The sequence below is a fragment of the Molothrus aeneus genome, unplaced genomic scaffold (assembly GCF_037042795.1).
Source record: "Molothrus aeneus isolate 106 unplaced genomic scaffold, BPBGC_Maene_1.0 scaffold_43, whole genome shotgun sequence".
NCBI lineage: Eukaryota > Metazoa > Chordata > Aves > Passeriformes > Icteridae > Molothrus > Molothrus aeneus.
The window spans coordinates 188,334-212,844 of NW_027099100.1; the positions used below are offsets into that span (position 1 = coordinate 188,334).

Genomic DNA, 24,511 nt, shown 5'->3' on the forward strand with positions numbered 1-24,511 from the left:
CCATTCCCATTCCCAATCCCATTCCCCAATCCCATTCCCATTCCCAGTCCCATTCCCATTCCCATTTCCCCATTCCCAATCCCATTCCCATTCCCATTCCCAATCCCATTCCCATTCCCCAATCCCATTTACCCATTCCCATTCCCCATTCCCATTCCCAATCCCATTCCCCAATCCCATTTACCCATTCCCAATCCCAATCCCATTCCCATTCCCCATTCCATTCCCATTCCCCATTCCCCATTCCATTCCCATTCCCCATTCCCAATCCCATTCCCCATTCCCCATTCCATTTCCATTCCCCATTCCATTCCCATTCCCATTCCCATTCCCAATCCCATTCCCCATTCCCATTTCCCCATTCCCAATCCCATTCCCCAATCCCATTCCCATTCCCAGTCCCATTCCCATTCCCATTTCCCCATTCCCAATCCCATTCCCATTCCCATTCCCATTCCCATTCCCAATCCCATTCCCATTCCCATTCCCCCCTGTCCTGCTCCACTCCAGGTGCCCACCTGGGCACACCTGGATCGTGTCCCAGCTGCTTCCTGCACCATTCCCAGGCCTTTCCCAGCTTCCCAGCCCGCAGTGCTCCATGGGCAGGGACAGCTCCAGGGTTATCCTGGGTTTCCCAGAGATGGAGCAGCCCCAGATTCTCTGGGAATTCCATCCCAAAATCCCAGTTTTCCATGAGAAGCCACTCCCTGGTCCTGTTCCTGCAGCCTGCATCCCAAACCCCTCTGCAGCTCTCCCAAAACAAAACCCTGGAAAGGGCTCTGGGGGGTTTAATTTCCCTTTTTCACACAATTTTCCCCAGGACAGACTCATCCCTAGCCATGAGCCCTTCATCCCACCAATTCCAGCTCCTCCTGGAAAAGAGGCTCAGGACCAATCCATCCCTGGATTTTGGGGATGCAGAGCACCCCAGGAAGGGGCAGGAATGGGATGGGAGCTGCCCAAGCTCAGGGCAGGATCCCACTCAGGCCCTTACCTGTGTCTGGAGAGCTGAGGGGCTGCCAGGGGCTTCCTCCTCCTCCTCCTCCTCCTCCTCCTCCTGCTCCTCCTGCTCCTCTTCCTCATTGCCAGAGGAGTCGCTGTCAGTTCCCGAATCCTCGAGGCCGGAGTAAACGCTCTCCTCGCTCTCTGACAGCTCCGCGCTGCCTCCAGAGGCGCTGGGCTGCAAGGGCCACCCCAGCAGGGTCACACTGGGGCCCCCGTGTGCTCCCACCGAGACACCCCCACACTGCTGGACAACCCCCCCAGCTTTTGGGTTCCCCCTCAGGACCAGGCTTGGACTTCTCCAGGCACTGGGTCCCCCCTCAGATCCCCCCGAATTTCTGGGTCCCACTCACAACCGGGTGAGACCCTCCCAGTTATTGGGTTCCCCCTCAGGACCAGCCAGGACCCCACAAATGCCCAATCCCTCCTCAGAACCAGCCTGGACCCCCAAATGCCCAGTCCCCCCTCAGGACAAGGCTGGACCCCCCCAAATGCCCAGTCCCCCCTCAGAACCAGCCAGGACCCCCCAAATGCCCAATCCCTCCTCAGGACCAGCCAGGACCCCCCAAATGCCCAGTTCCCCCTCAGAACCAGCCTGGACCCCCCAAATGCCCAGTCCCCCATCAGAACCAGCCTGGACCCCCCAAATGCCCAATCCCTCCTCAAGACCGGGCTGGACCCCACAAATGCACAGTCCCCCTTCAGGACAAGGCTGGACCCCACAAATGCCCAGAGTCCCCCTCAGGACCAGCCTGGACCCCCAAATGCCCAATCCCTCCTCAGGACCAGCCTGGACCTCCCAAATGCCCAGTCCCCCATCAGGACCAGGCTGGACCCCCCAAATGCCCGGTCCCCCCTCAGGACCAGGCTGGACCCCCCAATGCCCAGAGTCCCCTCAGGACCAGCCTGGACCCCCCAAATGCCCAGTTCCCCCTCAGGACCAGCCAGGACCCCCCAAATGCCCAATCCCTCCTCAGGACCAGCCTGGACCCCCAAATGCCCAATCCCCCCTCAGGACCAGCCTGGACCCCCAAATGCCCAATCCCCCCTCAGGACCAGCCTGGACCCCCAAATGCCCAGAGTCCCCTCAGAACCAGCCTGGACCCCCAAATGCCCAGTCCCCCCTCAGAACCAGCCTGGACCTCCCAAATGCCCGGTCCCCCCTCAGGACCAGCCTGGACCCCCAAATGCCCAGAGTCCCCTCAGAACCAGCCTGGACCCCCCAAATACCCAATCCCTCCTCAGGACCAGCCAGGACCCCCCAAATGCCCGGTCCCCCCTCAGGACCAGGCCAGACTCCCCCCCCAATCCTGGGTTCCCCTCAGGACTAGACCAGACCCCCCCATTGCCAAACTCCCCCCTCAAGACCGGGTCAGACCCCCCTCAATTGCTGGGTCTCCCCTCAGGACCAGGCTGGACCCCCCAATTGCTGGGTCTCCCCTCAGGACCAGGCTGGACCCCCCCAATTGCTGGGTCTCCCCTCAGGACCAGGTCAGACCCCCCCCAATTGCGGGGTCTCCCCTCAGGACCAGGCTGGACCCCCCAATTGCTGGGTCTCCCCTCAGGACTAGGCTGGACCCCCCAATTGCAGGGTCTCCCCTCAGGACCAGGCTGGACCCCCCAATTGCTGGGTCTCCCCTCAGGACTAGGCTGGACCCCCCAATTGCAGGGTCTCCCCTCAGGACCAGGTCAGACCTCCCAGTTGCGGGGTCTCCCCTCAGGACCAGGCTGGACCCCCCCAATTGCAGGGTCTCCCCTCAGGACCAGGCTGGACCCCCCCAATTGCAGGGTCTCCCCTCAGGACCAGGTCAGACCCCCCCCAGTTGCGGGGTCTTCCCTCAGGACCAGGCTGGACCCCCCCCCAATTGCTGGGTCTCCCCTCAGGAGCCCGAACCCCCATCACTGCAGAGTTCCCCTCACAGGCACCAGGCTGGACCCCCCAATAATGGGGTTCCCCCTCATCCAGATAGGACAGAGCCCCCCCTCAGGACAAGGCCAAATCACCCCTCAATGCTGGGATCCCCCTCATGGAGCCCAGGCTGGACCCCGCCATTCCCGGACCCCTCCATTCCCGGGTTTCCCCTCACTCAGACCAGGCCAGACCCTCCCCAAATGGCCGGGTTCCCCCTCATGGAGAGCAGGCCGGATCCCCCCATTTCCCCTCACCAGGACAGGGCCGGGTTTCCCCTCAAAGGCCAAATCTCCTCCAACTGCCAGGTCCTGCCTCAGCACCAGACCCCTCTCACTGCTGGGTTCCCCCTCATGGAGACCAGGCCGGACCCCCCCATTTCCCGGTCCCCCCTCACCGGGACAGGGCCGAGTCCCGTCCTCAAGAGACCAAATCCCCCCTCAGTGTTGGGTTTCCCCTCACAGAGACCAGGCTGGACCCCGCCATTCCTGAACCCCTCCGTTCCCGTCCCCCCCCTCACCGAGACCAAGCCAGACCTTCCCCAAGTTGCCGGGTCCCCCTTCAGGACAAGGCCAGACCTCCCTCATGAAGACCAGGCTGGAGCCCCCCATTTATGAGGTTCCCCCTTGCCAGGACAGGACCGGGTCCCCCCTCAGGAGGTCAAATCCCCCTCACTGCCGAGCTCCACCTTATGGAGACCAGGCCGGAGTTATGGGGTCTCCCCTCACCAGGATAGGACCGAGTGCCCCCGTCAAGACCAGGCCAAATCCCCCCCTCACGGGAACCAGGCCGGACCCCCCACGTTTCCCGGTCGCTTCTCACCGGGACAGGGCAGGGTCTCGCCCTCGGAAGGCCAAATCCCCCTTCATTTCCCGTCCCCTTTAGGACAAGTCTAGACCCCTCTCACTTGCCGGGTTCCCCCTCACGGACACCAGGCCGGACCCCTCCCGCCATTTCCCCATTTCCCGTTCCCCCCTCACGGACACCAGGCCAGCCCCCTCTATCCCCGTTGCCATGCCAGTGCCGTGCGTGTCCCCTCCCTTCCCGTTGCCATGACAACCCCGCGGGTCCCCCCGTTCCCCCTCCCCGGTCACCCCCGGACCTGCTCCATGGTGGCGGCTCCGCGTGCGCCGCCGAACACGTGGGCGCGGGTCACAGGGACGGCCACGCCCCCGCCCGCCGCGCTTCCGCCTTGTCGCGGCCCCGCGCAACTCCCGAAGGAGGGGATCGTGCTCCTGGGCAAGGCGGGATAACGGGAACGAGAGATAATAACGGGAAAATGTAACGGGAAAAATAACGGGAAACGAGCGGCAGCGCGGGAAAATGTGAAAGCACAGTGCGCATGCGCAGACACCGCCGCGCCGCCGGCCTCGCGCATGCGCGCAGCGGCAGCCGCGCCAAAGGCCGTGCGAGGGCCAGAAAGGGGCGTGGTTTGTAGTGGGGGCGTGGCCACATGAACTCGGGGGCGTTCCCTGAGCGCTATCCCAGCAATAGGAAGGGGCGTGAACAGAGGGGGAAAGGGGCGCGTCCACACGGAAAGGGCGGGGCCAGATCGCACAGGGGCGTATCCACTCCGTTGGGGGTGTTACCCTGAGACATAAATGGCCGAAGGGCAGGGCCAGTTATGGGGGAGCGTGTCCATGTGGGCACAAAGCGTGTCCAGGTGTGGGGGGGCGTGTCCTTGTGTCAGGAGGCGTGGCCAGGTGAGACGGGGCCATTCTGATGTGACCGCCCTTCCCAGGGATTGAGCACAGGAATGGGCGGCGCCTAGTGTGAGGGGTGTGGTCTCACCCATCGGGGGCGTTCCCATGCAATAGCCAAGCCCAAAACAAGCAAGCTTTGAAGAGAGGGCGTGTCCTAGTGTAGGTGGGCGTGTCCCAACCCATCAGGGGGCGTTCGTGTGGTAAATCCCCACCAGCCAGCAACAGAAAGGGGCGCGTCTTGCAGAGCAGTGGGCGTGAATAATAAATGAGGCGTTCCTATGTGATAGCCATGCTCATGCCGGGTCATCCGGAGGCGGTAGGCGTGGTGTAACGTGAGTGGGCGTGTCCCTACACCCCTGGGGCCCCATCCCTCCCTTCCCCTATAGCCAGTGGGCGTGACAGATAGGGGCTAAAGCCCCGCCCCTCCCCTCTCAGCCGTATGCGGTGGGCGTGGTCACTGTGCGATGGGGCGTGTCCGTGCACCAAAGCGAAGTGAACCTGGCTGTTGCCCCGCCCTCTCTAGTAGCAGCATACAGTGGCCACGGCTAGGTCGCAAGGGGGCGTGTCTTTACCTTAAAACCACGCCGCTCTCTACTAACAGCGGGGAAATGGGCGTGGCTGTCTTCAAAGAGGGCGTATAGTTGCGGCAAAGCCACGCCCCTTTCTTCTAACAGCAGGCAGTGGGCGTGGCTATCTCTCAACGGGGCGCGTCGTTGAGCCAAGCCACGCTCCCTCTAATGGCAGCATACGGTGGCCATGCCTACGTCTCAAGGGGGCGTGGCTTTACCACAAAGCCCCGCCCCTCTCATTCTCCAGACATACAGTGGTCATAGCGCTCCGTCAAGGGGGCGTGTCTTATGCCAAAGCCCCGCCCCTCCCTCTTACAAATCTGCAGTGGGCGCGGCTATCTCCAAAGGGGGCGGGTCCTTGCATCAAAGCCTCGCCCTTCCCACTTTCCCAACACACAGCGGGCGTGGCCTTCGCCAAAGAGGGCGTGTCTTTGCTCCAAAACCACGCCCCTCCCCAGCACAAACACACAGAGCATGTGGCTATTGCATAAGGGGGCGTGTCTTCCCAACAAAGCCCCGCCCCCAGTACTACACGCAGCAGCATGTTTGTCTTTGTGACAGAGCCCCGCCCCTCTATAGCCCCAAGACGCATTGGGAGCGGCTATCTCCGAAGTAGGCGTGTCTTTACCATAAAGCCCCGCCCTCCCTCAATCCCAGGCAAGAGTGGGCGTGGCTATCTCCAAAGTAGGCGTGTATTTACCACAAAGCCCCGCCCCTCCCTCAACCCCAAGCAACAGTGGGCGTGGCTATCTCCAAAGTAGGCGTGTCTTTACCACAAAGCCCCCGCCCCTCCCTCAGTCCCAAGCGTTAGTGGGCGTGGCTATCTCCAAAGTAGGCGTGTTTTTACCGCAAAGCCCCCGCCCCCCTCAGTCCCATGCATTAGTGGGCGTGGCTATCTCCAAAGTAGGCGTGTTTTTACCGCAAAGCCCCCGCCCCTCCCTCAGTCCCAAGCGTTAGTGGGCGTGGCTATCTCCAAAGTAGGCGTGTTTTTACCGCAAAGCCCCGCCCCTCCCTCACTCCCAACCCTCCGCGGGCGGTTCCGCGCATGCTCCGCTCCCCTTCCCTCACACCCCGCCCCCCAAGATGGCGGCGGCCATGCCGCCTCCCGCCGCCGCTGCCTCACCCTCCTCTCCCTGCTCTCCCTCCTCTCCGGGCCCTTTGTAACGGCCTCGCTCCCCCCGGGGCTTCCCCCGGGGCTTTCCCCGAGCCCTTCCCGCCCCCGCCGTGAGGGCGAGGCCATGGACGGGCCGGGCGCGGCGGCGGCGGCGGGCGCGGGGCCCGGTGCCAGCAACGTTCCCGCCTTCCTCACCAAGCTGTGGACGCTCGTGGAGGATCCCGACACCGATTCCCTGATCTGCTGGAGCCCCGTGAGTACCGGCAGTACCGGCCGGGATCCCCGGAGCCTTGCGAGCGATGCCGGGGGAGCCGCGGCCCGGCCCGGTTGAGGCCTGGCCTGGGCCCCGCGGCCCGCGCGGTTCCTGAGGGGAATTGCCGCGAAAAAAGAAAAAAAAAAAATCTCATTTTTGCCGCGAAAATCCCTCCTTTTCCCCGCGAAAAATCCCATTTTCCCCGCGAAAATCTCGCTTTTCCCGCGCGAGATAGGGAGGGAAATCAAAACGTCAGCGACCTTTGCAGCGCCAGCCGCTAATTAGGGACTAATTAAGGCTTAATTTAGGAATTCGCTTATGGAATAAAGTCGGAAATTTGGGAAGGTGCAGCTCGAAAAATTCCGGGAAAATTTGCAATTCCTGGAATGGTTTTAAAGAAAAATTCGCGCGGAGTTTTTCCCATCCCCATCCCGAAATTTCCACTTTTTTCCTTCACGTTTTCCTGAATTCCTCCCGAAAAATTCCTGGTTTTCCTTGGGATTTGGGAATTTCCCACCCAGGTTAAAGAATATTCCCGGAGTTTTGGGGGAATTTCCCGGGATTTGGGAATTTCCTGTCCAGGTTTAAGAATATTCCCGGAGTTTTGGGGGAATTTCCCGGGATTTGGGAATTTCCCGCCCAGGTTTAAGAATATTCCCGGAGTTTTGGGGGAATTTCCTGCCCAGGTTTAAGAATATTCCCGGATTTTTCATCTCTTAATGAATTCTTGGAGGTTTTTTGGTGGATTTAAAGAATTCCTGGTTTTTAAAGGGATTTTCTCCTTTTCTTAAAAAGAATTTGGTCATTTTGCCCAGGAATTTTCCTCTTTTTCTGAAGGAATTTTCTCTTTTTTCCCCAGGAAATTTCCTCTTTTTTTCCCCTGAATTTTCTCTTTTATTCCCCAGGAATTTTCTCCTTTTTTCATGGATTTTTCTCCTTTTTTCCCCTGAATTTTCTCTTTTATTCCCCAGGAATTTTCTCCTTTTTTCATGGAATTTTCTCCTTTTTTCCCCTGAATTTTCTCTTTTATTCCCCAGGAATTTTCTCCTTTTTTCATGGAATTTTCTCCTTTTTTCCCTCAATTTTCTCTTTTTTTTTTTCCCCAGGAATTTTCTCTGTCTTTTCCATGGAATTTTCTCCTTTTTTTTCCCCTGGAAAATTCTTCTTTTTCCAGGAATTTCCCTCTTTTTTTCCCAAGAAATTCCCTCTTATTTCCCCAAGGAATTTCCTCCTTTTTTCCCCACAAATTTTCCCTTTTTTTCCCTGAATTTCCTCCCTTTTCCAAGATTTTCTCTCTTTTTCCCAAGGAATTTTCTCCTTTTCCCCCCCCCCAGGATTTTGCTCATTTTTCCCTGGAATTTTCTGCCTTTTTTCCAAGAAATTTCCCCCTTTTTCCCCAGGAATTTTCAACATTTTTCCCCACAAATTTTCTCTTTTTTCCCAAGTGTTTTCCTCCTATTTCCCCTGAAATTCCCCCTTTTTTCCAAAGGAATTTTCACCATTTTCCCCCAGGAATTTTCTCCATTTTCCCCTGAATTTTCTCCTTTATTCCCCAGGAATTTTCTCCTTTTTTCCCTGAATTTTCTCCTTTTTTCCCCTGGAATTTTCTCATTTTTTTCACTGAATTTTCTCCTTTTTCCCCAAGAAATTTCCTCATTTCCCCCCAGGAATTCTCTCCTTTTTCCCAAGAAATTTCCCCCCTTTTCCCCAGGAATTTTCTCCATTTTCCCCTGAATTTTCTCCTTTATTCCCATGGAATTTTCTCTTTTTTCCCCAGGATTTTTCTCCTTTTCCCAGGGAATTTTCTCCATTTTCCCCCAGGAATTTTCTCCATTTTCCCCTGAATTTTCTCCTTTATTCCCATGGAATTTTCTCTTTTTTCCCCAAGCATTTTCTCCTATTTCCCCTGAAATTCCCCCTTTTTTCCCCAGGAATTTTCTCCTTTTTCCCCTGAATTTCCCCCCTTTTCCCATGGAATTTTCTCCTTTTTTCCCCCGGAATTTTCTCTTTTTTTTCACTGAATTTTCTCCTTTTCCCAAGCGTTTTCCTCCTATTTCCCCTGAAATTCCCCCTTTTTCCCGCAGGATTTTTCTCCATTTTCCCCAGGATTTTTCTCCTTTTCCTAAGGAATTTCCTCATTTTTTCCCTGGAATTTTCTGGGGTTTTTTCCCAAGAAATTTCCCATTTTTCCCCAGGAATTTTCTCCTTTTTTCCCTGAATTTCCTCATTTTCCCCCAGGAATTTTCTCCATTTTCCCCTGAATTTTCTCCTTTATTCCCATGGAATTTTCTCTATTTTCCCAAGCATTTTCCTCCTATTTCCCCTGAAATTCCCCCTTTTTTCCCCAGGAATTTTCTCCTTTTCCTCCCAAGGAATTTCTTCATTTTTTCCCCAGGAATTTTCTCCTTTTTTCCCTGAATTTTCTCATTTTTTCACTGAATTTTCTCCTTTTTTTCCCAAGAAATTTCCTCATTTTCCCCCAGGAATTCTCTCCTTTTTCCCAAGAAATTTTCTCCTTTTCCCAAGGAATTTCCCCCCTTTTCCCCAGGAATTTTCTCCTTTTTCCCCTGAATTTTCTCCTTTATTCCCATGGAATTTTCTCCTTTTTTCCCCCGGAATTTTCTCTTTTTTTTCCACTGAATTTTCTCCTTTTCCCAAGGAATTTCCTCATTTTTCCCCTGGAATTTTCTCCTTTTTTCCAAGAAATTTCCTCATTTTCCCCCAGGAATTTTCTCCATTTTCCCCTGAATTTTCTCCTTTATTCCCATGGAATTTTCTCTATTTTTCCAAGCATTTTCCTCCTATTTCCCCTGAAATTCCCCCTTTTTTCCCCTGAATTTTCTCCTTTATTCCCATGGAATTTTCTCCTTTTTTCCCCCGGAATTTTCTCTTTTTTTTCACTGAATTTTCTCCTTTTCCCAAGAAATTTCCTCATTTTTCCCCCAGGAATTTTCTCCTTTTTTCCGCCCAGGATTTTCCTCCTTTATTCCCATGGAATTTTCCCAGATTTTCCTGCCTTTTCCTGGGATGATTTTCCCATTTTTTTTCCCCAGAATTTCTCTGGAATTTCCCTTCCTTTGAACTCCAGATCTCTTTCGGTTGAGATTTTTGGGAATATTCTGCAATTCCATGGAATCCGATGGAAAATCCAAGAATTCTTTGGAATCCTCTTCAAAAATTGGGAATTTTGTGGAATTCCCTAAAAAGCTGCCCCCGTGTCCCAGTGGGGCGGGAAATTCCCCCAAAAAACCCCAAAATTCCCCAAAAAACCCCTAAAAATGAAAAAAAAATTGCCAAAAAATCGCCAAAATTAAAAAAGGAAAAAATAAATTAAAAAAAATCCAAGAAATCCAAAAAACTCCAAAAAAAAATCATAAAAATTGCCCAAAATTGCAGAAAATTCCCTCCCATCCAAAAAAAATTAAAAATTAAAATCCTTAAATGTAAAAAATCCCTCAAATTCCTTGAAAAATCCAGAAAAATCCCAACCATTTCCAAAAAATTCCAGGAAATTCCCCAAAAATTCATAAAAAGCCCCAAAATTTCCAAAAAATTCCAAGAAACCTGAAAATTTTTTACAATTCTCAAAGAATCCCCAAAATCTGCAAAAATTCCCAACATTTCCCAAAAATGAAAATCAATCCCCCCAAAATTTAACAAAAATCCTGAAAAGTTGAAAAAAAGCAACAAAATTCTAAAAATTCCCCGAAAAATCAAAAAAAATTTCACAAAATTCCCCCAAAATTTGCAAAAAATTGAAGAAAACTCCTAAAAATGCTCCAAAATGTAAAAAGAAATTCCCCAAATTATCCAAAAAATCCCCAAAATTTTACCCCAAAACTCCTTTAAAATCCAGAAAAATTTAAAAAATCAAAATAATTAGAAAAATAAAAAATACCCCTCAAAAATTTTAAAAATTGACAAAATTAATTCAATGTTTTTTTAAAAATCCCAAAGAATTTTTAAAAATTCCCAAAATTCCCTAAAAATTCCTTTTAAAAATCCCCAGAATTAAAACCAAAATTCCCCAAAATTTGCAAAATTTTGCAGAAAGTCCCAAAAAAGTCCCCAAATATTAAAAAAATCTGCAAAATTTCACAAAAATGAGAAGAAAATGCCCCCAAAATTCCAGAAAATTCCCCAAAATCTTTCCAAAAATTCCCAATAAATAAAAAAAATCCCCAAAAATTCCAGAGTCAAAAAAGTCCTGAAAAAAAATCCCAGAAAATTTCAAAAAACGAAAGAAAATTCCCAAAAAATCTGAAAAAATCCAAAAATTTCTGTGAAAATTCCAGAAAATTCCCCAAAAATCCAAAACTTCCCAAAGCGATTCCCCAAAATCCCAGAAAATTGCAAAAAATCCCCCCAAAATTGAAAAATGTCCCTAAAATTAAAAGAAAATCCCCAAAAAGATCCTGAAAAAAAAAATTCCAGATAATGTCCAAAAAATCCAAAAAACTTCCCCAAAAATTTTTTAAAAATCCAAAAAAATCTTGGAAAAAATCCAGAAAATTCCAAAAAACCCAAATAATTCTCAAAAGAATCCAAAAATTCAAAAATAATTATAAAAATCCCGGAAAATTCCCAAAAATTCCCAGAATTTTGCTAAAATTCTCCCAAAAATCTGCAAAATTCCCCAAAATTCTTGAAAAAAAATCCAGAAAATTTCCAAAAATATTTCCTAAAATTCTCCAAAAAATCCAAAAATCCCAGCAAAAGTCCAGGAAAAATCCAAAAAAAATCAAAAATCAAAAAAAATCCTGAAAAAAATCTCGGAAAAAATTCCTGAAAATTAAAAAAAAAAAATCCTGGAAAAAAATCCTCAAAAATTCCAAAAATTGAAACTTTTACAAAAATTTCCCAGAAAATTCCAGAAAATTCCAAAATACAAAAAAAATCCTCAAAAATCCCAAAAATTCAAAAATTTTCCAAAAGTTCTCTAAAAATTCCAGAAAATTCCAAAACTCTTCCCCCAAAATTGCAAAAAAATCCCCAAAATTCCAGAAATAATCCAAAAAATTCCCCAAAAAAAATCCCAAAATTTTACCAAAATCCACAAAAAATTCTCAAAAAAATCCCCCAAAAATCCCCAAATTTTGCAAAACTTCCAGAAAATTTCCAAAAATATTTCTTAAAATTCCCCAAAAAAGTCCAGGAAAAAATCCCAGAAAATTCAAAAACCCCGAAAAAATCCTGGAAAAAATCCTCAAAAATTCCAAAAATTCCATCATTTTACAAAAATTTCCCCCAAAATTCCAGAAACCTCCAAAACACCCAAAAAATCCTCAAAAATACGAAAAATGTAAAAACTCTGTAAAAATTCCAGAAAATTCCAAAACACGCAAAAAAATTCCTGAAAAAATCCAAAACTTGAAAAATTTACAAAAATTTCCCCAAAAATTCCAGAAAATTCCAAAATACCAAAAAAAATCCTCAAAAATTCAAAAGTTTTCCAAAAATTCTCTAAAAATTATAGAAAATTCCAAAACTGTTTCAAAATTTCAGAAAATTCCCCCAAAATTCCAAAAAAATCTCCAAAAATTGCAAAAAAATCCCCAAAATTCAAAAATAATCAAAAAATTCTCCAAAAATCCCCCAAAAATTCGAAAAAATCCCAAAATTTTCCCAAAATCCCCAAAAAATTCAAAAAAATCCCCCAAAAATCCCAAAATTTTGCAAAAATTCCCTCAAAGATCCCCCAAAATCTGCAAAATTCCCCAAAATTCCTGAAAAAAACTTCCAGAAAATTTCCAGAAATATTTCCTGAAATTCCTCAAAAATCCAAAAAAATCCAAGGAAAATCCCGAAAAATTCAAAAAACCCCAAAAAATCCTGAAAAAATCTTGAAAAATCCCAGAAAATTCCTCCCAAATTCCAAAATTTTCCAAAAATACCCCACAAATCCCAGAAAATTCCAAAAAAATCCGCAAAAAATCCCTAAAAATCCCAAAAATTCCCCCAAATCCCCAAAATATTTTAAAAAATTCCCCAAATTTGTGGTTTTTCCCCCATTTTTGGTGCAGAGCGGGAGCAGCTTCCACGTGTGGGACCAGGGCCAGTTCTGGAAAAGCACTGAAAAGGCCCAAAAAATCCCAGAAAATTCCTCAAAAATTCCCAAAAAATCCCAGAAAATTCCAAAAAAATCACCAAAAATTCCCCAAAAATCCCCAAAAATTCCCCCAAATCCCCAAAATATTTTTAAAAATTCCCCAAATTTGTGGTTTTTTCCCCATTTCTGGCGCAGAGCGGGAGCAGCTTCCACGTGTGGGAGCAGCGCCAGTTCTGGAAAAGGCCCAAAAATTCCCCAAAAAATCCCAGAAAATTCCCCAAAATATCCCTAAAAATTCCCAAAAATCCCCCCAACATCCCCAAAATATTTTTAGACGTTCCCAAATTTGTGGTTTTTCCCCATTTTTGGTGCAGAGCGGGAGCAGCTTCCACGTGTGGGACCAGGGCCAGTTCTGGAAAAGCCCAAAAAAATCCCAGAAAATTCCCCAAAAAATCCCAGAAAATTCCTCAAAAATTCCCCAAAATCCATAAAAATTTCCTAAAACCTCCAAAATATTTTAAAAAATTCCCCAAATTTGTGTTTTTTCCCCCATTTTTGGTGCAGAGCGGGAGCAGCTTCCACGTGTGGGACCAGGGCCAGTTCTGGAAAATCCCTGAAAAGGCCCAAAAAATCCCCGAAAATTCCTCAAAAATTTCCAAAAAATCCCAAAATTCTTCAAAAATTCCCCAAAAATCCCCCAAAATTCCCCCAAATCCCCAAAATATTTTAAAAAATTCCCCAAATTTGTGGTTTTTTCCCCATTTCTGGCGCAGAGCGGGAGCAGCTTCCACGTGTGGGAGCAGGGCCAGTTCTGGAAAAGGCCCAAAAATTCCCCAAAAATCCCAGAAAATTCAAAAAAAATCCCCAAAAAATCCCTAAAAATTCCCCAAAATCCCTAAAAATTCCCCAAAAATCCCAAAAATTTCCCAAAATTCTCCAAAATACTTTTAGAGATTCCCAAAATTTGTGGTTTTTTCCCCATTTTTGGTGCAGAGCGGGAGCAGCTTCCACGTGTGGGAGCAGGGCCAGTTCTGGAAAAGGCCCAAAAATTCCCCAGAAAATCCCAGAAAATCAAAAAAAAATCCGCAAAAAATCCCTAAAAATCCCAAAAATTCCAAAAAATCCCCAAAATATTTTTAGAGGTCCCAAAATTTGTGGTTTTTTCCCCATTTCTGGCGCAGAGCGGGAGCAGCTTCCACGTGTGGGACCAGGGCCAGTTCCTGACAATCCCTGAAAAGGCCCAAAAAATCCCAGAAAATTTCTCAAAAATTCCCCAAAAAATTCCACAATTCTCCAAAAATTCCCCAAAAATCCCCCAAAATTCCCCCAAATCCCCAAAATATTTTAAACAATTGCCTAAATTCGTGGTTTTTCCCCCATTTCTGGCGCAGAGCGGGAGCAGCTTCCACGTGTGGGACCAGGGCCAGTTCCTGACAATCCCTGAAAAGGCCCAAAATTTCCCCAAAAATCCCAGAAAATTCCTCAAAAATTCCAAAAAAATCCCAAAATTCTCCAAAAATTCCCCAAAATTCCCCAAAATCTTTTCCAATCCTGGCCAAATTTGTGGTTTTTCCCCCATTTTTGGTGCAGAGCGGGAGCAGCTTCCACGTGTGGGACCAGGGCCAGTTCCTGACAATCCCTGAAAAACCCCAAAAATTCCCCAAGAATTCCCCACAAAATCCCCAAAAATTCCTCAAAAATCCCTAAAAAATCCCCAAATTCCCCAAAAATTCCCCAAAAATCCCTGATATCTTTTCCAACCTTGCCCAAATTTGTGGTTTTTCCCCCATTTTTGGTGCAGAGCGGGAGCAGCTTCCACGTGTGGGAGCAGGGCCAGTTCTGGAAAAGCCCTGAAAAGGCCCAAAAAATCCCAGAAAATTCCTCAAAAATTCCCCAAAAAATCCCAGAAAATTCCCCAAAAAATCCCTAAAAATTCCCCAAAAATCCCCCAACATCCCCAAAATATTTTTAGAGGTTCCCAAATTTGTGTTTCTCTCCCCATTTTTGGCGCAGAGCGGGAGCAGCTTCCACGTGTGGGAGCAGGGCCAGTTCCTGACAATCCCTGAAAAGGCCCAAAATTTCCCCAAAAATCCCAGAAAATTCCCAAACAATCCCCAAAAAATCCCCCAAAAATTCCCCAAAATCCCCGAAATATTTTTCCAAATTTGTGTTTTTCCCCATTTCTGTGGCAGAGCGGGAGCAGCTTCCACGTGTTTGACCAGGGCCAGTTCTCCAAGGAGGTGCTGCCCAAGTACTTCAAACACAACAACATGGCCAGCTTTGTCAGGCAGCTCAACATGTGTGAGTATTCCATGAAAAAACATGGAAAAATCCGGGAATTCTGGGCAAAATCTGGGAATTGGGGAATCAGCTTTGTCAGGCAGCTCAACATGTGTGAGTATTCCAGAAAAAACATGGAAAAATCCGGGAATTCTGGGCAAAATCTGGGAATTGGGGAATCAGCTTTGTCAGGCAGCTCAACATGTGTGAGTATTCCAGAAAAAACATGGAAAAATCCGGGAATTCTGGGCAAAATCTGGGAATTGGGGAATCAGCTTTGTCCGGCAGCTCAACATGTGGGAGTATTCCAGAAAAAACATGGAAAAATCCGGGAATATTGGGAATAAATCTGGGAATTGGGGAATCAGCTTTGTCAGGCAGCTCAACATGTGTGAGTATGGATGGAAAATTCCAGAAAAAACATGGAATAAATGGGAATAAATGGGAATAAATGGGAATTGGGGAATCAGCTTTGTCAGGCAGCTCAACATGTGTGAGTATTCCAGAAAAAACATGGAAAAATCCGGGAATTCTGGGCAAAATCTGGGAATTGGGGAATCAGCTTTGTCAGGCAGCTCAACATGTGTGAGTATTCCATGAAAAAACATGGAAAAATCCGGGAATTCTGGGCAAAATCTGGGAATTGGGGAATCAGCTTTGTCAGGCAGCTCAACATGTGTGAGTATTCCAGAAAAAACATGGAAAAATCCGGGAATTCTGGGCAAAATCTGGGAATTGGGGAATCAGCTTTGTCAGGCAGCTCAACATGTGTGAGTATTCCAGAAAAAACATGGAAAAATCCGGGAATTCTGGGCAAAATCTGGGAATTGGGGAATCAGCTTTGTCCGGCAGCTCAACATGTGGGAGTATTCCAGAAAAAACATGGAAAAATCCGGGAATATTGGGAATAAATCTGGGAATTGGGGAATCAGCTTTGTCAGGCAGCTCAACATGTGTGAGTATGGATGGAAAATTCCAGAAAAAACATGGAATAAATGGGAATAAATGGGAATAAATGGGAATTGGGGAATCAGCTTTGTCAGGCAGCTCAACATGTGTGAGTATTCCAGAAAAAACATGGAAAAATCCGGGAATATTGGGAATAAATCTGGGAATTGGGGAATCAGCTTTGTCAGGCAGCTCAACATGTGTGAGTATTCCAGAAAAAACATGGAAAAATCCGGGAATTCTGGGCAAAATCTGGGAATTGGGGAATCAGCTTTGTCAGGCAGCTCAACATGTGGGAGTATTCCAGAAAAAACATGGAAAAATCCGGGAATTCTGGGCAAAATCTGGGAATTGGGGAATCAGCTTTGTCAGGCAGCTCAACATGTGGGAGTATTCCAGAAAAAACATGGAAAAATCCGGGAATTCTGGGCAAAATCTGGGAATTGGGGAATCAGCTTTGTCAGGCAGCTCAACATGTGGGAGTATTCCAGAAAAAACATGGAAAAATCCGGGAATTCTGGGCAAAATCTGGGAATAAATGGGAATTTGGGAATCAGCTTTGTCAGGCAGCTCAACATGTGGGAGTATGGGGGAAAATTCCAGAAAAAACATGGAAAAATCCGGGAATTCTGGGCAAAATCTGGGAATTGGGGAATCAGCTTTGTCAGGCAGCTCAACATGTGGGAGTATGGGGAAAAACATGGAAAAATCTGGGAATTCTGGGAATAAATGGGAATTTGGGACTCAGCTTTGTCAGGCAGCTCAACATGTGGGAGTATGGGGAAAAACATGGAAAAATCTGGGAATTCTGGGCAAAATCTGGGAATTGGGGAATCAGCTTTGTCAGGCAGCTCAACATGTGGGAGTATTCCAGAAAAAACATGGAAAAATCCGGGAATTCTGGGCAAAATCTGGGAATTGGGGAATCAGCTTTGTCAGGCAGCTCAACATGTGTGAGTATTCCAGAAAAAACATGGAAAAATCCGGGAATTCTGGGCAAAATCTGGGAATTGGGGAATCAGCTTTGTCAGGCAGCTCAACATGTGGGAGTATGGGGGAAAATTCCAGAAAAAACATGGAAAAATCTGGGAATTCTGGGCAAAATCTGGGAATTGGGGAATCAGCTTTGTCAGGCAGCTCAACGTGTGAGTATTCCAAGGAAAACATGGAGAAATCTGGGAAAAATCTAGGAAAAATCCGGGAATAAATGGGAATAAATGGGAATAAATGGGAATTTGGGAATCAGCTTTGTCAGGCAGCTGAACATGTGTGAGTATTCCTGGAAAAACATGGAAAAAACGTGGGAAAATCTGGGAATTCTGTGAATTTGGGAATTAGCTTTGTCAGACAGCTGAACGTGCGTGAGTATTCCTGGAAAAACATGGAAAAATCCGGGAATATTGGGAATAAATGGGAATTTGGGAATCAGCTTTGTCAGGCAGCTGAACATGTGTGAGTATGGATGGAAAATTCCAGAAAAAACATGGAATAAATGGGAATAAATGGGAATTTGGGAATCAGCTTTGTCAGGCAGCTGAACATGTGGGAGTGAAAATTCAAAAAAATCTGGGAAAAAATGTGGGAAAAATGGGAATGAATGAGGGAAAATCTGGGAATAAATGGGCAAAAAAAAGTGAAAAAAAAATTGGGGATAAATCTGGGAATGGGAAAAATGGGAATAAAATGGAAATAAATGAGAAAAAAATGTGGGGAAAAAATGGGAAGAAATTTGGAAATAAAATGGAAAAGAATGGGAATAAATGGGAAAAAATCTGGGAATAAATGGGAAAAGTGGGGAAAAACTGGGAATAAATGGGGAAAAATCAGCGAAAAAATCTGGGAATAAATGGGGGAAAATCCAGAAATAAATGAGAAAAAATCTGGGAATGAATGGGAGAAAATCTGGGAATAAATGGGGAAAAATCTGGGAATACAACTGGGAATAATTGGAAAAAAAAAGGGAAAAAATCTGGGGAAAAATGGGAAAAAAACTGGGAAAAAAATTCCCATTTTTCCCTATTTATTCCCGGATTTTTTCCCATTTTTCCCCATTTATTCCAAGAAAAAAATCCGGGAATAAATCGGAAAAAAAGGGGAAAAAAATCCGTGAAAAAATGGGAATAAATGGGGAAAAATCAGCGAAAAAATCTGGGAAAAAATGGGGGAAAATCCAGAAATAAATGAGAAAAAATCTGGGAATAAATGGGAGAAAATCTGGGAATAAATCAGAGAATAAATGGGAAAAAATCTGGGAATAAATGGCAAAAAAATCCAGAAATAAAAGGGAAAATCTGGGAATAAATCTGGGAATAATTGGAAAAAAAGGGAAAAATCTGGGGAAAAATGGGAAAAATCTGGGGAAAAAATCCCATTTTTCCCTATTTATTCCTGGATTTTTCCCTATTTATTCCCAGAAAAAATCCAGGAATAAATGGGAAAAAATCCATGAAAAAAATGGGAATAAATGGGGGAAAATCTGGGAATAAATGAGAAAAAATCTGGGATTAAATGGGGGAAAATCTGGGAATAAATGGGAAAAAATGGGGAAAAATTTGGGAAAAACTGGGAAAAATTTGGGAATAAATGGGGGAAAAACTGGGATTAAATGGGAAAAAAGCAGGAAAAAATGGGAATAAATGGGAAAAAACCTGGCAATAAATGGGGAGAAATCCAGGAAAAAAAATTCTCATTTTTCCCTATTTCTTCCCTGATTTCTTCCCATTTTTCCTGGTTTTTTCCCATTTATTCCTGATTTTTTTCCCTTTTTTTCCCATTTATTCTGAAGTTTTCCCCATTTATTCCTGAATTTTTTTCCAATTTTCTCGTAGATTTTTTCCCAGATTTTTCCCCATTTATTCCCATTTTTTCCCGGATTTTTCCCATTTTTTCCCGGATTTATTCCCATTTTTTCCCCATTTTTTCCCAGATTTTTCCCCATTTTTTCCCCATTTTTTCCCAGATTTTTTCCTGGATTTCTTCCCTGATTTCTTCCCATTTTTCACATTTTTCCCATTTTTTCCCATTTATTCCAAAGTTTTCCCCATTTCCCCTTGATTTTTTTTTCAATTTTCTCGAAGATTTTTTCCCAGATTTTCCCCCATTTATTCCCAGATTTTTCCCCATTTATTCCCATTTTTTTCCCATTTTTTCCCGATTATTTCCCAGATTTTTCCCCATTTTTCCTGGATTTATTCCCAGATTTTTCCCCACTTATTACTGGATTTGTTCCCATTTATTCCCATTTTCTCTCAGATTTTTTTCCCAATTTTTTCCCATTTTTTCCTGGATTTCTTCCCATTTCTCCTGGGTTTTTTCCCATTTATTCCCGATTTTTTCCCATATTTTATTCCCAGATTTTTTCCCAGATTTTTCCCCATTTATTGCTGGATTTTTCCCCATTTATTCCCATTTTTCCCAGATTTTTTCCCGATTTTTTCCCAGATTTTTTCCCGGATTTTTTCCCAGATTTTCCCCCATTTTTTTCCCCATTTTTCCAGATTTTTCCCAGATTTTTTTCCATATGTTCCCTTATATTTTCCCCATATTTTCCCCATTTATTCCCAGATTTTTTCCAGATTTTCCCCGTATTTTTCCCCATATTTTTCCCATTTTTCCCCATTTTTTCCCGATTTTTTTCCCAGATTTTTCCCCATTTATTCCCATTTTTTTTTCCCATTTTTTCCCGATTATTTCCCAAATTTTTCCCAGATTTTTTCCCAGATTTTTCCCAGATTTTTCCCCATTTTTCCTGGATTTATTCCCAGATTTTTCCCCACTTATTCCTGGATTTGTTCCCATTTATTCCCATTTTCTCTCCGATTTTTTTCCCAATTTATTCCCATTTTTTCCTGGATTTCTTCCCATTTCTCCTGGGTTTTTTCCCATTTATTCCCGATTTTTTTCCCATATTTTATTCCCAGATTTTTCCCCATTTATTCCCATTTTTCCCCATTTTCTCCCAGATTTTTTCCCAGATTTTTCCCCATTTATTGCTGGATTTGTTCCCATTTATTCCCATTTTTCCCAGATTTTTCCCGATTTTTTCCCCATTTTTCTGGATTTTTTTCCCAGATTTTTTCCAGATTTTTCCCGTATTTTTCCCCATATTTTTCCCATTTTTTCCCCATTTATTCCCATTTTTTCCCATTTTTTCCCGATTTTTTTCCCAGATTTTTCCCCCATTTATTCCCGGATTTTTCTCCATTTTTACTGGATTTATTCCATTTCTTCCCATTTTTCCCTGGATTTATTCCCATTTTTTCCCAGGTTTTTTCCCATATGTTCCCCATATTTTTTCCCAGCTTTTTTCCCATTTTTCCCGTTTTTCTTCCACATTTTTTCCCAGATTTTTTCCTATTTATTCCCAATATTGTTCCCAGATTTTTCCCCATTTTTCCCCAGACATTTTCCCTTTTTTTTCCCATTTTTTTCCCATTTTATTCCCATTTATTCCTGATTTTTTTCCTGGATTTTTCCCATTTTCCCCATTTTTTCCCAGATTTTTCCCATTTATTCCCACATTTTTCCCGGATTTTTCCCATTTTTTCCCGGATTTTCCCCATTTTTTCCCAGATTTTTTTCCATATGTTTCCCAAGATTTTTCCCCGTTATTCCCAGATTTTCCCCGATTTTTTCCCAATTTTTTTCCCATTTTTTCCTGGATTTCTTCCATGATTTCTTCCCATTTTTCTTGGTTTTTTCCCCATTTATTCCCGATTTTTTCCCAGATTTTTTTCCCATATGTTCCCCATATTTTTCCCAGATTTTCCCCATTTTTTCCCAGATTTTTCCCCTTTTTTTCCCATTTTTTCCTGGATTTCTTCCCTCATTTCTTCCCATTTTTTCTTGGGTTTTTTTCCCATTTATTCCCATTTATCCCCAATTTTTTTCCCATTTATTCTGAAATTTCCCCCATTTATTCCTGAATTTTTTTTCCAATTTCTCGCAGATTTTTTTCCCGGATTTTTTCCCAAATTTTTTTCCAGATTTTCCCCAGATTTTCCCCATTTATTCCCGGATTTATTCCCATTTATTCCCACATTTTTCCCCTATTTTTCCCATTTATTCCTGGATTTTCCCTGTTTTTTTCCCATTTATTCCCAGAAAAAATAGGGAAAAAATCCGGGAAAAAATTCACTTTTTTTCCTTTTTTTTTCCTATTTTTCCCCAAATTTTTTCCCAATTATTCCCATTTTTCCCGGATTTTTCCCAGATTTTTCCCATTTATTCCTGGATTTTTTTCCCATTTATTCCCGGATTTTTTTCCAGATTTTTTTCCCATTTATTCCCGGTTTTTTCCCCATTTATTCCCGGATTTTTTCCCGGATTTATTCCCTTTTTTCCCCATTTTTTGCCCATTTTTTCCCAGATTTTTTCCTGTATTTCTTCCCTGATTTCTTCCCATTTTTCCCATTTTTTTCCTGTTTTTTCCCATTTATTCCCTATTTTTTCCCATTTTTTTCCCATGTATTCCAAAGTTTTCCCCATTTCCCCTTGATTTTTTTTTCATTTATTCCCAGATTTTTTTCCAGATTTTCCCCAGATTTTTTCCAATTGATTCCCAGATTTTTCCCCATTTATTCCCAGATTTTTTCCCGGATTTTTTCCCATTTTTTCCCATTTATTCCCATTTTTTTTCCCATTTTTTCATGGATTTTCCCAATTTTTTCCCATATGTTCCCCAGATTTTTCCTCATTTATTTCCATTTTTTCCCATTTATTCCTGGACTTTCCCCATTTTTTCCCAATTTTTTCCCAATTTTTTTCCCAGATTTTTCTCAGATTTTCCCCATTTTTCCTGGATTTATTCCCAGATTTTTCCCATTTATTCCCGGATTTTTTCCCGGATTTTTTCCCATTTATTCCCTTTTTTTTTCCCATTTTTTCCCGATTATTTCCCAAATTTTTCCCAGATTTTTCCCCCATTTTTTCCCAGATTTTCCCCCAGATTTTTCCCAGATTTTTCCCCGCTTATTACTGGATTTGTTCCCATTTATTCCCATTTTCTCTCCGATTTTTTCCCAATTTATTCCCATTTTTTCCTGGATTTCTTCCCATTTCTCCTGGGTTTTTTCCCACTTATTCCCCATTTTTTTCCCATATTTTATTCCCAGATTTTTCCCTATTTATTGCTGGATTTGTTCCCATTTATTCCCATTTTTCCAGATTTTTTCCCAGATTTTTCCCCATTTATTGCTGGATTTTTCCCCATTTATTCCCATTTTTCCCAGATTTTTTCCCGATTTTTTCCCAGATTTTTTCACGGATTTTTCCCAGATTTTCCCCCATTTTTTCCCCATTTTTCCGGATTTTTTCCCAGATTTTTTTCCATATTTTCCCTTATATTTTCCCCATATTTTTCCCCATTTATTCCCAGATTTTTTCCAGATTTTCCCCGTATTTTTCCCCATTTATTCCCATTTTCTCCCCATTTATTCCCATTTTTTCCCCATTTTTTCCCGATTTTTTTCCCAGATTTTTCCCCATTTATTCCCAGATTTTTCCCCATTTATTCCCGGATTTTTTCTCCATTTTTACTGGATTTGTTCCCATTTTTCCCTGGATTATTCCCATTTTTTCCCAGGTTTTTTCCCATATGTTCCCCATATTTTTCCCAGCTTTTTTCCCATTTTTCCCGTTTTTCTTCCACATTTTTCCCAGATTTTTTCCTATATATTCCCAATATTGTTCCCAGATTTTTCCCCATTTTTCCCAGACATTTTCCCTTTTTTTCCCATTTTTTCCCCATTTTATTCCCATTTATTCCTGATTTTTTTTCCCAGATTTTTCCCCATTTATTCCCAGATTTTTTCCACATTTTCCCCGTATTTTTCCCCATATTTTTCCCATTTTTTCCCCATTTATTCCCATTTTTTTCCCCATTTTTTCCCCATTTATTCCCGGATTTTTCCCCATTTATTCCCGGATTTTTCTCCATTTATTCCCACATTTTTCCCCGTATTTTTCCCATTTATTCCTGGATTTTCCCCTGATTTTTTCCCATTTATTCCCGGATTTTTTCCCATTTATTCCCAGAAAAAAATCCACAAATAAATGGGAGAAAATATGGGAAAAATGGGCAGAAATATCTGGGAATAAAATGGCAAAAAGAGAATAAAGTGGGAAAAATCCTGGAATAAATGGGGGAAAATCCAGGAAAAAATTCACTTTCTTCCCCATTTGTTCCCCATTTGTTCCCCATTTTTCCCCAGATTTTTCCCCATTTATTCCCAGATTTTTTCTCGGATTTTTCCCAGATTTTTTTCCCATTTATTCCCATTTATTCCCAGATTTTTTCCCGGATTTTTTCCCGGATTTTTTTCCCATTTATTCCCATTCATTCCCAGATTTTTTCTCATTTTTCCCAGATTTTTTCCCTATTTATTCCCAGATTTTTCTCGGATTTTTCCCAGATTTTTTTCCATTTATTCCCATTTATTCCCAGATTTTTTCCTGGATTTTTCCCGGATTTTTTTCCCATTTATTCCCATTCATTCCCAGATTTTTTCTCATTTTTCCCAGATTTTTTCCCTATTTATTCCCAGATTTTTCCCGGATTTTCCCAGATTTTTTTTCCCATTTATTCCCATTTATTCCCAGATTTTTTCCCGGATTTTTCCCTGGATTTTTTTCCCATTTATTCCATTCATTCTCAGATTTTTTCTCATTTTTCCCAGATTTTTTCCCCATTTATTCCCAGATTTTTTCCCGGATTTTTCCCGGATTTTTTTCCCATTTATTCCCATTCATTCCCAGATTTTTTCTCATTTTTCCCGGATTTTTTCCCAGATGTTTTCCCATATGTTCCCCAGATTTTTCCCGGATTTTTCCCATTTATTCCCATTTTTCCCGGAATTTCTCCCAGATTTTTGCCCAGATTTTCCCCCATTTATTCCCGGATTTTTCCCCATTTATTTCTGGATTTGTTCCCATTTATTCCCATTTTCCCCCATGTATTCCCATTTTTTCCCATTTTTCCCAGATTTTTTCCTGGATATTTTCCCATATGTTCCCCAGATTTCCCCCGTATTTTCCCCCATTTATTCCCATTTTTTCCCCGTATTTTCCCCCATTTATTCCCATTTTTTCCCCTTTTTTTCCCCATATTTTCCCCATTTTTCCCCAATGTTTTCCCCCTATTTTCCCCTATTTTCTCCCATTTTTCCCAATGTTTTCCCCTTATTTTCCCCCCATTTATTCTCATTTTTTCCCAGATTTTTTCCTGGATTTTTCCCCATGTGTTTCCCAGATTTCCTCAATGTTTTCCCCCATTTTCTCCCTTTTTCCCCCAATGTTTTCCCCATTTTCCCCCATATTTCCCCATTTTCCCCCATATTTTCCCCCAATAATTTCCCTCATTTTTCCCCATATTTTCCCACGTTTACCTCCATATTTCCCCATATTTCCCCCATATTTTCCCCAATATTTCCCCTATATTTTCCCCATATTTACCCCATATTTTCCCCCTATTTCCCCCCCTGTTTCCCCAATATTTCCCCATATTTCCCCAATATTTACCCCATATTTACCCAAAATTTCCCCCATATTTCCCCCATATTTCCCCCCCCATTTCCCCCCACTGTTTCCCCATATTTCCCCCTTTTCCCCCATATTTCCCCCCATATTTTCCCCCATTCCCCCCCCATATTTCCCCCATATTTACTCCATATTTACCCCCTTTCCCC

At 44.0% G+C, this 24,511-nt stretch overlaps 2 protein-coding genes across 6 annotated transcripts in view; one reads left to right on the forward strand and one right to left on the reverse strand.

Moving 5' to 3' along the window:
* BOP1 (BOP1 ribosomal biogenesis factor) overlaps positions 1–4,224 on the reverse strand; it is a 107,899-nt gene extending 103,675 nt beyond the window's left edge. The window contains exons 1-2 of one of the 2 annotated variants that reach the window (XM_066571314.1): positions 4,014–4,224; positions 995–1,180 (exon numbers count right to left, since the gene is read on the reverse strand). In XM_066571314.1, the coding sequence (XP_066427411.1) occupies positions 995–1,180; positions 4,014–4,022 (195 nt within the window). In that variant the 5' untranslated portion in view covers positions 4,023–4,224. The remainder of the gene's footprint in view (positions 1–994; positions 1,181–4,013) is intronic. The other variant, XM_066571313.1, reaches the window with a different exon arrangement.
* Positions 4,225–6,247: 2,023 nt separating this feature from the next.
* The window catches only part of HSF1 (heat shock transcription factor 1), a 66,253-nt gene continuing 47,989 nt past the window's right edge, over positions 6,248–24,511 (forward strand). For 3 of the 4 annotated variants that reach the window (XM_066571363.1, XM_066571364.1, XM_066571362.1), the window contains exons 1-2: positions 6,248–6,550; positions 14,792–14,900. In XM_066571363.1, coding sequence (XP_066427460.1) covers positions 6,422–6,550; positions 14,792–14,900 — 238 coding nt within the window. In that variant the 5' untranslated portion in view covers positions 6,248–6,421. Of the gene's footprint in view, positions 6,551–14,791; positions 14,901–16,760; positions 16,781–24,511 lie in introns of those variants that run through there. The other variant, XM_066571365.1, reaches the window with a different exon arrangement.